Source organism: Myxocyprinus asiaticus, chromosome 4 (assembly GCF_019703515.2).
Source record: "Myxocyprinus asiaticus isolate MX2 ecotype Aquarium Trade chromosome 4, UBuf_Myxa_2, whole genome shotgun sequence".
In the NCBI taxonomy this organism is placed as follows: Eukaryota; Metazoa; Chordata; class Actinopteri; order Cypriniformes; family Catostomidae; genus Myxocyprinus; species Myxocyprinus asiaticus.
In genome coordinates this window covers 23,010,076-23,027,381 of record NC_059347.1, presented here as the reverse complement: position 1 = coordinate 23,027,381, position 17,306 = coordinate 23,010,076, and the positions used below count along the sequence as shown (strand labels likewise).

The following is a 17,306-nucleotide window of genomic DNA, read 5'->3' as shown; positions in this document are numbered from 1 at the left end:
TACTGTTAACATCTATTGGTGTGCCTCAACCAGTTCCCTAGTTCAGTAGTCAGGGTACTCACCAGTGAGTTGGCCACTTTTAGGACTGTCTCATTCACTAAATTGTTCCAGTGCACTGAACCAGTCGCTCCCTAAAAAATCCAGCAATGCACTGTAAAAACCAGGGAGCAACGTTGCTCACTACGTTCCCTTACCGGAAACATTGTCATGTCTTCTGAAGTCTCTCAAGTTGTTAGAAGGTGAGCACAAGTGTAAATATATTATGTCAAAGCCTTATTTTCTCAAGAGATGTTGTTAGTAATGAATTTGATCCATAAATACAATGAAAGGGAAACAATCTTTTAAATATTTGAATTGTTAAATGAAGTTTTAAAATACACTCCTTTATATTTTAATTTTTTATTTATCTGTTATAATAACACTGTATGTTTGAATATCTTCAACAAAAATGAACAACAGTGTCATTTATACAGCAATGGTGCTGATTAATAACAGCTGCGCTTGAATGCGCAAGCTCATTATCGTGCCGCAAGTGATTGAGTAACAAGTGTCCCAATGTTCAGTGGATGAACACCCTTGCCAGTGCCTGAATTTGTGTTCACAAAATAATGATTCACAATGTAGGGAGCTGATTGAGAAACACCCTATGTTTTTTAAACACACAAACTGCTGGAGCAGTAGGTGTGAAGAGTCCTGAAGCACTTGTATCCTTTCCAAGCTTAGAGGCTGTAACGCATATGTTGGACTTTTATTGTTTTGTCTCTTTTACTGGTTCCCTTCCTGACTGTTTCCCCCCTCATTAGTTCATGTGTATTTATAGTATAAAATGTCTTTGTCTGGCATTGTTTGATGTGTATGTTTCTTGAGGTGAGTCTGGTCTTTTAGTTTATTTAATACAATCTGCATTTGGGTTTTCAACATTCACTTGCCCCAGAATCATTGTTACAGAGGCCCTCCATTGGGGATGTGATGGCTCATCAATCTCTCTGAGCTGGACTGTGTGGAGCTTGTTTCAGACGGGGGCTTCTGTGATGAGGGATAAAATAAGGCAAGATGCTGGACTTCAGTGCAAACCCACAGGTACAGAGAGGCTCTTGGAGCCAAGGTGCCTGCTCAGGATGAGCACACATGTCATGTCAGAGTGAACCAGTGGAGTATTTCAAGAGATGAAGGAATGTGAAGACATGCAAATTCATCCAAAACATCTTCCTCTATAGCTTGGCTCCAAAACTGTGTGAGCAGCCTTTCTGTCTACTGCCTACATAACTGTAATGGACCATCTATGTGACTAAGTTACTGATTTGGAACTCTTTGTATGCAGCAACTCCACAAATCATACAAATCGCTCTTCACGTGAAGTACACTAAAGACCCAACTCAAAATGTATTCCACTAGAGTTTGACATTAGCATGTTGCTAAGATAATGCAATAATGCTCTAATAAATCTAAAAACTACATAGTACAAACAAATATTGGGTAAAATAGTAGTTTTTCTTTTTATATTTTATATTTACTATTTTTACATATGAATGTAAACTTAATATATTTATAATAGCCATTGTTACATTTCACTTGTGGTTAAATCCATATCTTCTGAAGCGATATGATAACTGTGTGGGTGAGAAACAGATAAGATTTTACTGTAAATCTCCTCTTTCATCAATACATTCTGTGTGGAAGTGACTCCCATTCAGCCACCTACTGGTTGGGGCTTGTCAACGGTGGAGATTGACAGTAAAAAATGGACCTCTGTAGATCTGTTTCTCACCCACACCTATCGTATTGCTTCAGAAGATGTGGATTTAACCACTGGAGTCATATGGATTATGTTATGTCATTTTTGGACCTTCTGAGTTCTGGTCACCATTCACTTGCATTGTATGGACCAACAGACCTGAAATACTCTTAAAATTCCTCATTTGTATTCTGCAGAAGAAATAGTGTTACACATCTGGGATGGCAAATGATGAGAGAATTTTAATTTTTTGGGTAAACTATCCCTTTAACATTGGCCAAAACAAAGTACCTTAGAAGACAATGTTATTATGCTGACAAACTTTGGAGTGACATTCTCATTGGGATTGCATTTGATGATTGCCTTAAAACGCTGTCTGAGCAGGTGACTCGCTAGGTTTCGGAACAGACTATGGGCGCCTACACACTAGAACTAATGCTGCGACCGAGAACGCTGCGAATGCACTGATTCCAATGGGGATGGTGAGTCTGAATGACAGACAGGGAAAACGCAAGGGTTTCCGATAGTAAAGCTCCACCAAAAGTTGAGAACATTTCAACTTTTGCTGCAACACACTCTGGTGTAGGTATCCGTTGGCCAATTGGAATCTTTGAGAGGCAGGACTAGTTGCGCTGTGAAATCGGGGGAAAAAACCCCATTGCTGAAACTCAATCAGGTGGTGTATTCGTTCCCTGTCCTCTATTAGCCAACTCTATTCATGACCGCCTCTACCCTCTGTGGTGCACACCTTCCAAACGGACCTTTCACACTCCCATGCGTCAAACGCACCATCTGAGCTTTCCCTAGGGTGTAAGTGCCCTAAGGGGTAGAGATGTTTTTGCACCTGTCTGCGCTCATTTTTAAAAAAATGGTTTTTCAATGTAAACAAGACCGTTGCGGCACATATTACTTTTTTTTTTTTCAGAGTCTCGCGCATTAAAAAGCCTTAAAAGTTAAAAGAACTTAAACTTCACCAAAAAAAAAACATCTCTCAAAGACACCTGCATTCTGTTCCATTCGTCAAGCTGCGTCTAGCTTCATTAACGCAATAATGCATTCTGTATGTTCAGCCCCTTGTGTGTACCTCTCTATTGTGCGCTTTTTTTTTTTCTGTCGATACTAAATACATAAACATTACCGAAGTGGTAATAAAGGGAAAAATATATAATTTCTCATGGGAGTGATTCTGCTAAATGATTGTTCATGCTCATTGCTCATCTAAATATTTAAAGTTACCTTGGCCACTGTCTTGGGAGAGTCTCTCTCTGGTCCATATCTGTGGGTTACATGGGTGATGTAGATGTGGGCAGAGACTGGTGTGTGTGTGGCTTCCTCCTGCTGTAGACTCTTAGTGCACACATCATCCAGCACCACCTTTAAACAGTGATCCATCTGAGGAACCAGCTCTCTGAATGCAGCCCTCCACCCAAACTCAAGACACACCACCTAAATGCAAAATAATGGTCATTAATAATGCACAAAGGCTGGTGGTTTCAAAACTAGATAAAACAGTTAAAGGAACAGTTCACCCAAAAATGAAAATTCTCTCATCATTTCCTCCCCCTTATACTGTCCCAGATGTGTATGACTTTCTTTCTTCTGCTAAACACATGAAGATTTTTAGAAACATTTCTCAGCTCTTTTGGTCCATACAATGCAAGTGAATGGGTGCCAAAATGTTGAAGCTCCAAAAATCACATAAGTCAGCATAAAAGTAATCCATAAGACGCCAGTGGTTAAATCCATATCTTCAGAAGCGATATGATAGGTGAGGGTGAGAAACAGATCAATATTCTTGTCCTTTTTTTTACTATAAACACTCCTCCCTGCTCAGTCAATCTCCACTTTAACTTTCACATTCTTCTTGTGTTTTTGGTGATTCAAATTCTTCATGCATATGGTCCCCTACTGGGCAGGGAGAATAATTTCTAGCAAAAAAAGGACTTAAATATTGATCTGTTTCTCACCCACACCTATTGTATCACTTCTGAAGATATGGATTAAAACACTGGAGTCGTATGGATTACTTTTATGATGCCTTTATGTGATTTTTAGAGCGTCAACATTTTGGCACCCATTCATTTGAATTGTATGGACCTACAGAGCTGAAATATTCTTCTAAAAATCTTAATTTGAGTTCAGCAGATGAAAGAAAGTCATACACATCTGGGAGTAAATGAGAGAATTTTCATTTTTGGGGTGAACTATCCCTTTATGTTTAATGTACAATTACAAGAAATAAACTAGATTTTTGCATTCCCTGAGAAAATGTAAGTGGTGCCAGCCCAAACAAAACTCGCCAACACATTGCAAGGGTGTTGTGGATAACTTCTAGGGCATTGCGTGGTTCCTTATTCGTCCAAGTCAAAAAAGCTCACCCCCAAGTCTCTTGGATTTTTTAAAACAAATTTTATTATTATTTGGTATATTTTATTGTTGTCAGGAGAATATCTTGCATCCAATTGCTTAAAGTTATAGCACAGCTCTCCGAAAGCCCAAAGTATACTTCGGTCAGGATACGTGACAGAAATCTCGTCATCAGCAGAGTGCACAAGCGCCGAACGCGCGCAGCCCGATTTTTACTAACCGTGCGTCTTTCAACACGCAGAATGTGTATGCGCCTGGAATTGTTTGCACGAAATAGTGGTTCTGCAAGGTGGCAATACTCAAATTTGAGCCATTGCTGTCAACGCAGAAACGCTAGAAGTAATTGCCGGTAAAAAATAGGAGACAAAGGTAAAAAAAAACAGCAACAAAAAAAACAGTAGATATGCACAGCAGGAGCACGTGTGTGAGAAGGTCAGGAGATACCTGCATTTGTGTAACTCGAGTCTGACAAAATATAAAGACATCTTTATGTTATGGGTCTAAGCTCCTGAAGACAAATAGTCCAGCGTCTTACAGCAGCCGTTGAGAGCATGCGCTAACCTTCTGTGTATGCACCACAAATATAGAATATCAGTGGTATGTATGCACCTTCAAATGGAGTATACTTTGACAAGCTCGCATTCGACTGTACGCAGATGCTAAGCGTTCGCGTCAAAATTGAAGTATACTTTGGGCTTAAAGGTGCTGTAAGCGATTTTGGCTTTCACATGACTGAGCTGTTGAATTAGCCACACCCCTCAATCCAAAACCCTGCCCTCCGAAGATAATTAAAAAAAAAAACAAGCAAAAGAGGAGTTTGTTCCTGTGGCTGTCAAATTCAACAGTGGCACAATAGCACCCTCAAATGACAAACATTATGAATCATGGCCTCAATGATCCGCTTCAAATGAGAACGAGCAAAATGATTGACAGGTGAAAAGTGTATTGTACACGGACAATTTTTTTATTTTGCTGTTTACAAAGTCTACAGCTGTCACAGAGACCGGTGAGAGATCTCAGGACACTTATTTCATTAATATCTTTAAGGGAAAAAAAATTGCTTACAGCTTTAAGGCTGCATGATTTTCAGTTTAATTTGTCCATGGTTTTATCCTCTTTTTATTATTCTTACATTTGCAAGAACCATTAAATGCATATAAAAGCATTTAATAAGGGTTTAACAGCAGTTACATAATGAGTATCAAAACTATCCAATGAAAATAGTCTTTTATTTGTGCCAAAATTTGCACTAGGTATAATTAAAGAAGGAATGTGAATCACCTCTGTTCTCTGCAGCCCAAAATCTGTTGTGGTTTTGTCTTCGACTGACATTCCCTCCATATCATCCCTGACCTTCTTCAGCATCCCTGTGTGCAAAAAGCAAAAACACACATACACAATGCCTCTACAGTAAACTTTCACTACAGCTTACTAAAGGAAGTCCATGGGACTGCTCCAAATCCCCCTAATTTCCAGTTAAATCTTTGCTTAATTGCTAATTAAAAACATTTCATGCAGGAAAATCGTATACATTCAGTTAGCTTATGCTTTCACAGTGCCTTTGGAAAATAAGTCAATATGTAGACTGCTAGGGTCAGGCCAGGCCAACATAATAAAGTCCTCTGTGCAGTGACGACCTACAAAGAACACCGTGCTTTGCCAAATAAATGAAAAAAAATAAATAAAACTAAAAAGCAGATGCAGTAATTGCAACAGTAAGCTTTGTTAAATTCTGAGGCTTTGGAGTTGATTTGAACCCCTGATAGCTATGGCTAATCCATGGAAAGGGTTAGAGGGAGGATAAATGTGTGTGTGCGCTTGTTGTGGGCAAATTAAAAGTGCATGCATCAAGGCTGCATTTTTCTAATCAGACGCTTCGGAAGTGAGACCCCGGGCAAGGCAATTTAGTTGAAGAAGAGAGTCGAGCAAGGGAAAGGGGGAAAGAAGCAGCCAGCATGTCACTTTTTGACCTTTAAGCCCATCTGATGAATTTCTGGTAATTAAGTCGTTTGATTGTCTGAATTAATGATTTGGATAACTGCCCTTTAAAGGCTGTTTACTTCTCAGTAAATCTAGCCCTTTTCTGCTTGTCCTGTTTTTTAATGTAACCTTTACAGAAATTACTATATGCACCAGTCACTTTCATAGCAGAAAAAAAATTAAAGAAAATAAGTTTTCTGCCTCCTCAGTTTGTGGGTGTGCATATGTGTTTGTGTTGGAATGAGTTTCTATGCGTGCATATGTGCATAAGAAAGAAAAACGATAGAGAACGAGAAAGAGCTGTAACGAAATACGAGAAAAGTCTCATAAAAAAAAAAAAAAAAGCATATGTCTATATGGTAACGCAACAGGCCACCATTCGGATCACATAATCTGCCTGTAGAGACATCGCTATTATATGCAGGAATTGGATGCTTGTCATATTTAAAGGGTTCGTTGAGTACAATACATCTCTAGTGACAAATAATTTCATATGATAGATTCGGAGAAGACTGTAGTCAAAAATCTTGATGGGCTGCCATTTATTCATACTATGCTGGTTTTCATCAGAAAATAAAAACATATATCTTGTTGACTGGCATATATCACATTCAGTCTGATAGAGCTGCATACATTATAAAGCTTATGTGTACGCTTTCACAGTTCCCCCTGGGGAACATTTGCCTTCCACTGAAGCACGGCTTCAATGAGGTACATCCACAGACTATATTCATGTAGAAAATGCGGATTACGTTACTTGAATGAACAGTGCGATTGTGATGTGCGATATCTGAAACTTTTATTCGCTAAAATATTGAAATACACAGAGTGGTATGTTATTTTTTTAGATCATTTGTACATAAATTAAACTTGCCATTGCTGCATTTCTAATTACATTTCAGGCTTCCCATGTAGTAAAGCAATCAGCCATGGTTTGAATGGCCTGACACAAGCAACATTTGCTCAACTCATGGTGAGTTCGGTGCTCGACTATCTGTTCGAGGAGAGGAGGGGGGTTGCTTGGCATTATATGCGTATAGCGTTATATGTTGGAGTGCCGGTATTTCTCCACCTGGCGATCTCTGGACATCATAGCACTATCGGCGGTGTTCAACTAGCTCTCTTGGGCCCCCTTCAGTGGCTGGGCCCCTAAAAGCTGTCCCCTTTTCCCCCCTTATGGGTGGCCCTGCATCTGTGTGTGTGTGTGTGATGTTTAGCAATGGTCATTAAATTGTACCTTTGGCACGGCAAGCTGATTCTCCAGTGCAGCTAAGAAAACCCAGATGGGTTGTCAGGTCTTCCACTTTCTGTTCCAGCTCCAGTAAAGTGGAGGCCAGCTTGGTCAGGCACCTGAGCTGATGGGAGGTGAGGCAGAAGTTCCGCCCTCTTTGGGGATGGTCCCGAGGAGCTGTAGATGGATACAACAGAGTTGTTTAACCATCACTGTTGGATTCTGGATGCATTGGTGTGCTGGTTTACAAAGCCACAAAAAATATTTTTAAACTTGTCGAAATTTATGAAGAGATATTGAATGTCTCATGAATTTTTATTCATATATATTTACCTCATTGTTTCCGAGCATCCAGAGACCTCAGTTCTTGAACTAATATAAATTCACCAAGAACATCCTAACATAAGCAAGTCCTCTTAATTCTTACTGCAATGACTGTCAAAACAATTATTAGTCGAAATACATGTTTTCTTGCCTGGCAAACTTGAAAAATCACCCCTCTTTGGCACTATCTGCAATGTTTTTCATGCAGAGGTCAAAGTGGTACTTGACGCAAATCATGTGGAAGGCCCTTAAGAAAACTGAAATATTATTTCTGGCACATATAAAAACATGCATTGCTACATGCATTTTTTTTTTTTTCTTAGTGTTGAGTTTGGCAGTTACTGTAAGGACATTTTTGACAAGGAATACGTAACACTGGAATTGTGGTGGCACAGTCCTCAAATAAATTAAAGAATGAAAATTGAGAGTCTTTGTGGATGTGCATTTGACACAAGGGGGCTGTGAACCTTGGCCTCGCAATCTACACAAATCCTGCAGCGAATGTAAAGTTCCCTCTCAAATCAACAGTCAAACATCGCTGGGCACAAACTTTCTCCAGTAACCCGCAGATGACCCTCATCTCCAGTGCGGCTCACTCATTTCTGCAGCTGCCAAAGCCATCACCCAGGGGATGTTCCGCATTAGGTCTGAAGAATGGGCCGCGCAGAAGAGGGCTGCAGTATGTTCAGACACTTCGACAAATACTTTTGTGTGTGCTCTTAAATGACTTCCTCTGACAGAAAAGGCATTGGGGAGTGGATCAGGAAGGCATTAGTCCCAGCTATGAAAGCTCTGGGAAGATTGAGTGGGAAGGGGATGGAGGGACGAGAGAAATAAAATAAAAAAAAGGAACACCAATAATTGCAACAATATTGCCTCTAAATTCTAATGCCATTTTGTTGTATCTTTATTGCAAAGCAGGCAATATAACAACACGGTTATTCTCTTATTTCAGTCTGCTTAATCATGTTTGTATGTGAGCATTGACCATAAATACTGTACATAGGGGAGACTGAGACTAGATGTAGACTCTATATAGTCACTATAGTTGTCACTATATCTCAGTAACCATTCTAGCTTACATTCTGGCAAGGGTCAGCTATATTTAATGATGGTAGATTTTTTAACTGTGTTTTCTGGGCAAGTGTATTTGTCCATAAATGTCAGATTGGGGCACGTTGTCACCTATGTTTTGCATTTATAAAATTATCAATTACAATATTTGAAGGCCAAAACAATGGTTTGATATTTTTGTATGCCATCTTCAAAATTTTTAGTCTCATAAATTATTTTGTGTTTTAAAATTGTTTTACATATTAAATTTAACTGAAAACCTAAAATAGGCTTTTTAATTTAACTTACCCCATGGAGTGTGACATTATTGGGGCACATTGTCACAAAATGTCAACCTGTGTTCAATAAACTGTATCTTTTCTCCTGGATAATAACAATGGAAATGTTCACAAACTTTTCTGAAGCATAACTATAAGGTAAGTGCCTATAGAGAAACTGAATTTCAAAAACAAACTTAGCTCGAGAATTTTTCACTGGAGTAAAAATTGTGATAATTAGCCCTGGTCTTCCCTTTAGACACTATTTATACACTGACCACATGAGGGGGGTTAGTGAGCATCTTGGAATAAATAGTATATTTGTCATGTATATCTAATGTATGTGTGTGGGTGCATGCACATATTTTTACACAGGTGAGCGTGCCATCTCGGCATCTTGGCTTTTCATTAATGGGGTCCAGGGGGAGACTGCAGATTGTGAAGCAGCAATGGGAAATGGCCACATGAATGCACCGAGATACACTCTGATGAGATCCACAACCCCTCAGACAAGCACATCAGCCAGTCAGTAATATCACTCCATACATACTGCATTATTTATAAGACCTGTGCATTGAGCGCCACATTCAGCACACAAATAACATGTGTATTGGGAATGTAGATGTAAATCCTATAGTAATAACTGTAACTATTTAGAACTCCATAATTTACAACAGACATTTTAATGCATTGATTACATCATGTTGGAATAATCGTCATGAGGATTTTCTGACTATAAAAACCATTCATGTATGTATAGAATATTTATATAATATTTACGTATTTATAACATGTATTCACGTATTTATCATTAATAATTTAATAGTACTGAAAATAAAAATAGATATAAAATATGGATTACTGTTAGCATAGCTATAACAAGAGTTGGCTAGCCACCCACTCCAATGAATAATTTATGGTTTTGAGGACATGAACAAACTTTGAGTACAATCGCAAAGTTATCATCCTATAATTACGGGAACACTGAAATGACGTGAATGTAGCATGCATTAAAACCATTCACCCAACAATGAAAAATAATTTACTCATGTTTATGTCGTTCCAAACCTGTATCACTTGCAGAACACAGAAGATATTTTAATGAATATATATAATGAATGTCCATCTTTTCAATACAATGGCAGTGGATCGTGTGGTGCATCCAAGTCTTCTAAAGACATACGATAGGTTTTGGTGAGAAACAGCCTAAAATGAAAATCTTTTCTTTTTTTTTAAACAGCATGTTCTCCACTGCAAAATGGACATCAAGATTTTCACTAAAAATGACACAATGTATGCTTTAAGAAGACTTGCAATATGATGCACAAGTCGCATAGACTACTTTTATGATACTTATGGATCTTTTTTTAAGCTTTTAACAAGTCAACAACTATCAACAGCCATTGTACTGAAAGATGGACTGCATCTCCTTTTGTGTTCTGTATAAGAAATAAAGTCATACAGAATTGAAACGGCATGAGAATTCTAAATAATAACAGAATTGATCATTTTCTGTTCCTTTAACTGTGCTGTACACTGTATGACATGGTAACTGCATATGCTACTTTTCTATGGCAAAATTCTTACAAACAAATAATTTAGATTACATTAACAGTACATTTTCTTTCTCTGAATGAAACTGTTCCATTTATGTCATCTTTGACACTTTCTTCTTCATATAACGCTGCGACGTGTCCTTGAACCCCACCAGCCATGTACACCCCCAGCACTAACTCACCCTTAGAGCAGGCATCTCACCTTTATGTTTAATGCTTCGCTATCATTCTATCTTGTCTTGTCCCCCGCCCAACCAGCCATTGTGGGGCTATTTATTACCCCGCCATTAACGGCTTATTAGGGGCTCTCTCATAGCTAACCATTAGGAGTCTTGTGCGAGAGGATGGCCCAGCTACTGAAGCCATAATGGGGGTTATTACAACACGCTGATGGGGTGGAGGTGTTGAAGGTGTTGAGAGCAGCGATACGTGTCGTTTACTGTGAAAAGAGCTGAGAGTCAGGGCCTCACTGGGGTCGTTAAAAGGGCATCGCACTCATTTCAGATGTAGTAAAAGACGAAGGACCTGGGCAGTACAGAGGAAGAGAGAGAGGGAACAATGAATGGAGGAGATAGAATAGTCTAACAGCCCATTGCTCAAGTGTTTAAAATATCTATTGAAACCCATAGGGAATTAAATGATTAAAATAAAATGAAATGATAATAAAAGGCATAATGATAATTGTTTACTGTCGCTCAAAACTGATATTCTGTCTTATGTTAAACACAAGGGTGAATTTTTAAAATGTCTTTTGACTAATATAACAACTTAAATTGTGTTTGCTTCATTTCACAAAGTGATCATATCACTTCAGAACACTAGGAAACTGGCAAACGCATCATGATCTTCAGGTGTCAAATGATATGAGGGTGAGTAAATAATGACAGAATGCTCCATGCTGTTCTAAGAGCACTGTCCTGTCACTTCACATGGCAATGTCACATGAAAGTTGCTGAAACAAATTCCATTGGCCCTGGTCATGTGACAAGGAATACCTATTGCATTCTATACAAATAGAATTATTTGAAAAGTTCAATTGTTTTACTCAAATGTGCTCGGTAGAATAAAAAAAAAAAAAAAAGAAACTTTTAAGTATTCATATCACACTTGCTTCGTCTGAAAAATGGGGGTGGCAGTGAAAAATGTCACAAAGAAAATGACAGAGAGAGAAAGAGAGGGAGAAAGAAGAAACGTAAGGGAGGCTAGGAAATCCCCAAACAGTTGTTATTGATTCCAGTGTTTATGGGCAGATAGTTTAGTGCCGTTTACAAAACAGAACAGATGCAGCCAGTGAGCAAAAAGGTAAACAATTGCTGTGTGGCAGGTTGCCAAATCCCCGGCCTGGCGTATTAAACTCACACTGAAGTGCATTTCCCCTTTGGGTTCCACTCGTTGCCACTTCATCTCCTCCATGCCTGCTTCCTCATTCTCCTTCCCTCCGTCTCACACACACATACACAAACACAAGTGTGTGGTTCCAGTTCTTGCTGGCTGGCTTGTCCTGCTCTGACCCTTGGGGCCGTGTTCTGCCTAGCTATGCCATTAGTGCAGGGAATTGCATGTGTCTGACATGGCCCTGAAAGCAATTATTAAATGCTTTTCTCCAAATGATACCTAGCCTCTTTAGGGAATAGCCAATCACGTAACAATTTAGCCACTGATTTCATTTCCGCTCTCTCTCGAATCAGTGTTGATTGGCCTCTGCAGTAAAAAAGTGAAAAAAAGAGAGAGGGGCCGATCTACAAGGGTTAGTTCAACCAAGGGTTAGTTATCATTTACTCACCTTCATGTTATTCCAAACCTTTATGACTTACTTTCTTCCATAGAAAACAAAAGGTGATTTAAAAAAAAAAAAAAAAAAAAATTATATAAATGTTATCCTGGCCATTCTTTCCATATAGGCTAATAAACAAGGCCTGGGGCTGTCAAGCTCTAAAATGAAAAAAAAATAAATAAATAAAAAGCACCACAAAAGTATCGTAAAAGTGGTCCATATGATTCGAGAGCTATATTCCAAGTCTTCTGAAGCCACAGTGATTTTGAGAGGAACGAAACAAAATTTAAGACATTACTCACAGATATTGTAATTTTCTCAAACAGTAAGCTCTTAGCTTTATGGCTAGATCATTGAGATTATTTTTGTTTTGTGAATTGGTCAATTAATTCATTGGAAAGTTCCAACTCAAAAGGGCAATTCATTTACGAATTGGGCATCACCACTTCTCTCTTGAATGAGGCAAAAAAGAGCTAGTGCGGATGTCTACATTTTTAGTGAAAACAAATTTCGGTCTGTTCCTCACACAAATATATTGTATGACTACAGAAGACTTGAAAAATATAAAGTCATGGACCATTTCTGTGATACTTTACTAGTGCTTTTTTTTATTTATTTATTTTTATTTTGGAGCTTGAAAGCCCAACTCTTTAACTTTCATTATATTGAAAAACTGGCCAGGATATTCAATTTTGTGTTCAGTGGAAGAAAGAAAGTCATACAGCTTTGGAACAACATGAAGGTGAGTAAATTTCAATGATGACAGAATTTAAATTTTTGGGCAAACTAACCCTTTAAAAAGGACACGTCAGGAATAACCCTGAACATTAAACATTCACAATAAAAGGCAAATTTATCCACCAGGCAAATCAGTGACGACACTCTCCAATGAATTTGAATGACAGCACAACAACGACTCAAACACAAGTGTCAAACACAGACATACATATAGATGCAGATATTGCTGGCGATTGGCCCCGGGGATTTGTTTATATGAACTGGCTTGTATTTTACTGTGATACTGGGAAGAATGCTTCACTGCCTTTGAAAAGATAAAAGGAGCAAAGATCAGTCCATTTTGCATAACAGGAAGTGAGCTCTGGGTGGTGTTGTGGTTGGCAGGGTCCAGGCCTGATGAAGGGGCCCTGGGCCTGAGCAGACCACATGTTAAGCCCCCTGATGGCTTATGGGAGGCTAGCTGCTGTGCCGTGCAGTGGGATGTCTGATGCAGTTCGTTGCTCACTAAGACAGGCGGCATTATAAGTGACGCCGCCACTGACAAACACACACACATACATCCACACTCTCTCTACAGGCCCCTTCAATGCCAGAGGCACAGTCCAACTGGGATGCAGTAGGGGTTGTGTAGCCCTTCTTGGAGTAAAAATGTCAGGTTTTGATATCTTTATTAAAGGTTTATTGTCATGAGGAATCAAAATTTCCTTGAAATTTGACATATACAGTAAGAGGTCATCGTTCTATAAAAAACTATTGTACGTTTCAGAACTTAAAATGTCCTCTCCAGTGCAAAAAATAGCATTTATAGTTTCCACTCTTTAAAAATGAATCATTTTGAAATCTGCCACATTGTGACATCAGTATTTGTTGTTCATTTGTATAGCCACATTTCCACAATATTTGTAATCATCACAGTGAAAGAGAGAGCGACTGAGGAACTCTAATACTGAAAGTGGTACTAAAATTACTGTAGTTTGCTTCTAACCAATGAAAAGATTAAGAATGAGTAAGAATAAGTTGAGTAAGGTTCCCAGACATTGTTGTATTCCTGGTTGTGGAACAACTGTATCTCTGCAAAGTCATCTGATGGGTTCCAACGTTAGGAATGAATGGATTAAATTTAGTTAAATTCCTCAATGCGTTAATATGGGATTATACATTTGTTCTGCACATTTCTCTATGGATTCTTTTGAGAACCATTATAGCTTTGCAAAGAAACTTATTTTGAAAAATGGAGCAGTGCCAACTTTATTGGACATGACAGTAATTGTACTTTTTTTTTTTTTTTTCAATTCTATTCAATATTATTTATAAAGCACTTAACTACAGCATAGACCTAAGTGCTGTACATTAAAAACCAGCTTGCAAGACAAAGCTAATTTGCACAAGAATACAATACAAATAAAAACAGAAATCTACATAAAAACACAAACGAGAAATGCACAAAGTCACTCTGTTCAGCACACAGTGCCATTACAATGTTGCAAAGTCAACAGAGAACAGGTGCATCTTAAGACGGCTTTTAAACATATTTATAGAGGTAGAGGACCTGATGGATAGTGGTAAACCATTCCACCACCTTGGGGCAGCGACAGGGAAAGCGCGATCCCCCTTTTGCAGTTGATTGCCAGATCTAACAGACCTCTGGGTACAATGGAAGGTAATGAGTTCAGAAATATACTCTGGTGCCATACCAGGTAAAGATTTAAAAACATACAACAACACCTTATATTGTATTCTCAACCTAACCGGTAACCAGTGAAGGGAGGCAAGGACTGGTGATGTATGGTCCCTCTTCCTGGTATTAGTCAAGAGCCTTGCTGCAGCATTCTGAACCAGCTGCAAGCAAGACAACGAATACTGACTTATACCAGAGACTCTTTAGCAGAGATGGGTCATTTCTATTAAAATGAATGGGAGAACTTGGAACACCCAACAGCCAACAGATGTAGAAAAGAAGACCCGCCTTACAGGTAAACGAGCCAATCACCTTTAAGATACAAATGTCACCTGTCAATCAACTCGAGAACCCATATGCGCATTAGCTATATACACTATATTGCCAAAAGTATTCGCTCATCTGTCTTTAGACGCATATGAACTTAAGTGACATCCCATTCTTAATCCATAGGGTTTAATATGACGTCGGCCCACCCTTTGCAGCTATAACAGCTTCAACTCTTCTGGGAAGGCTTTCCACAAGGTTTAGGAGTGTGTTTATGGGAATTTTTGACCATTCTTCCAGAAGCGCATTTGTGAGGTCAGACACTGATGTTGGACGAGAAGGCCTGGCTCGCAGTCTTCGCTCTAATTCATCCGAAAGGTGCTCTATCGGGTTGAGGTCAGGACTCTGTGCAGGCCAGTCAAGTTCTTCCACACCAAACTCGCTCATCCATGTCTTTATGGACCTTGCTTTGTGCACTGGTGCGCAGTCATGTTGGAACAGGAAGGGGCCATCCCCAAACTGTTCCCACAAAGTTGGAAGCATGGAATTGTCCAAAATCTCTTGGTATGCTGAAGCATTCAGAGTTCCTTTCACTGGAACTAAGGGGCCAAGCCCAGCTCCTGAAAAACAACCCCACACCATAATCCCCCCTCCACCAAACTTCACAGTTGGCACAATGCAGTCAAACAAGTACCGTTCTCCTGGCAACCACCAAACCCAGACTCATCCATCAGATTGCCAGATGGAGAAGCGTGATTCGTCACGCCAGAGAACGCGTCTCCACTGCTCTAGAGTCCAGTGGCAGCATGCTTTACACCACTGCATCCGACGCTTTGCATTGCACTTGGTGATGTATGGCTTGGATGCAGCTGCTCGGCCATGGAAACCCATTCCATGAAGCTCTCTACGCACTGTTCTTGAGCTAATCTGAAGGCCACATGAACTTTGGAGGTCTGTAGCGATTGACTCTGCAGAAAGTTGGCGACCTCTGCGCACTATGCGCCTCAGCATCCGTTGACCCCGCTCTGTCATTTTACGTGGCCTACCACTTCGTGGCTGAGTTGCTGTCATTCCCAATCGCTTCCACTTTGTTATAATACCACTGACAGTTGACTGTGGAATATTTAGTAGTGAGGAAATTTCATGACTGGACTTGTTGCACAGGTGGCATCCTATCACAGTACCACGCTGGAATTCACTGAGCTCCTGAGAGCGGCCCATTCTTTCACAAATGTTTGTAGAAGCAGTCTGCATGCCTAGGTGCTTCATTTTATACACCTGTGGCCATGGAAGTGATTGGAACACCTGAATTCAATTATTTGGATGGGTGAGCGAATACTTTTGGCAATATAGTGTATATATATATATATATATATATATATATATATATATATATATATATATATATATATATATATATATAGATATATAGATAGATATAAAATGTGTGTTTTTTTTGTTTGTTTTTGTTTTTTGTTTTTTTGCGTAATCTGGGGTAAAGCACAATTTATGATACCAGTATTGTTAGATTTCTCTGCTGATTTGAAATATGTTCTCTGATTGTAATCTTGACCAACCATTTTGGAGATTTCAGTCTTTCCTCATTCAAATAGCTGGCACTGGCATTTTGCTTGTTTACCTAGAAAATATACCTAGGAATACCTAGTGTTCCAAAGATGGTCGCCAAGTGAGCTGACTTGCTAAAAAGACTTTGCTTATACCCAGATAGGTGTGATGACACAAAAGCATGAATTACTTTCTCCAGATCATTAAATGAGTGGACAGATTTAAGTTTAACAATAGATCTCAGTTGAAAGAAACTATTCTTTACAACAGCGTTAATCTGCCTGTCAAATTTAAGTTCTGAGTCAAAGATGACACCCAGATTTTTGACGTGGGCATGCATATTGGACGAAAGGTGTGCTAAACACTCATGAATGTACTCATTCAACTGGGGGAAGTTTTTATCCATACAGATTTTTTTTGTTTTTTGTCATCCAAACACTCAAAGAGAGATTTTACAGATAGATCATCACCAGACTTCAAAAAGAGGATTTGTGCCATGTTTTTTTAAAGATTGAGCCAAGGGGAAGCATATATAAGGAAAGTAAAACTGGTCCTAAAATAGATCCTTGAGGTACCCCACAAGAGATAGAAGCTGAGGATGATGAGAAATTTCCCATCTTAACTGAAAACATTCTGCCATTCAGGTATGAGGTAAACCACTTTATGGTCATGTTCTGAATGCCAACATACTGCTGGAGACAGTCAATGAGGATAGCATGGTCAATCATATCAGCAAATGATCATTTGCTACCCTGAGAA

General features: G+C 39.1%; 2 protein-coding genes across 3 annotated transcripts in view; both read right to left on the bottom strand.

The window, feature by feature from the left end:
• The window catches only part of LOC127432191 (multiple C2 and transmembrane domain-containing protein 1-like), a 491,532-nt gene that overhangs the window by 147,862 nt on the left and 326,364 nt on the right, over positions 1–17,306 (bottom strand). The window lies entirely within an intron of this gene.
• Positions 1–17,306, bottom strand: part of LOC127432183 (uncharacterized protein KIAA0825-like) — a 216,203-nt gene that overhangs the window by 166,604 nt on the left and 32,293 nt on the right. The window contains exons 5-7 of the mRNA XM_051683056.1: positions 7,320–7,490; positions 5,384–5,469; positions 2,972–3,181 (exon numbers count right to left, since the gene is read on the bottom strand). Of these exons, the coding sequence (XP_051539016.1) occupies positions 2,972–3,181; positions 5,384–5,469; positions 7,320–7,490 (467 nt within the window). The remainder of the gene's footprint in view (positions 1–2,971; positions 3,182–5,383; positions 5,470–7,319; positions 7,491–17,306) is intronic.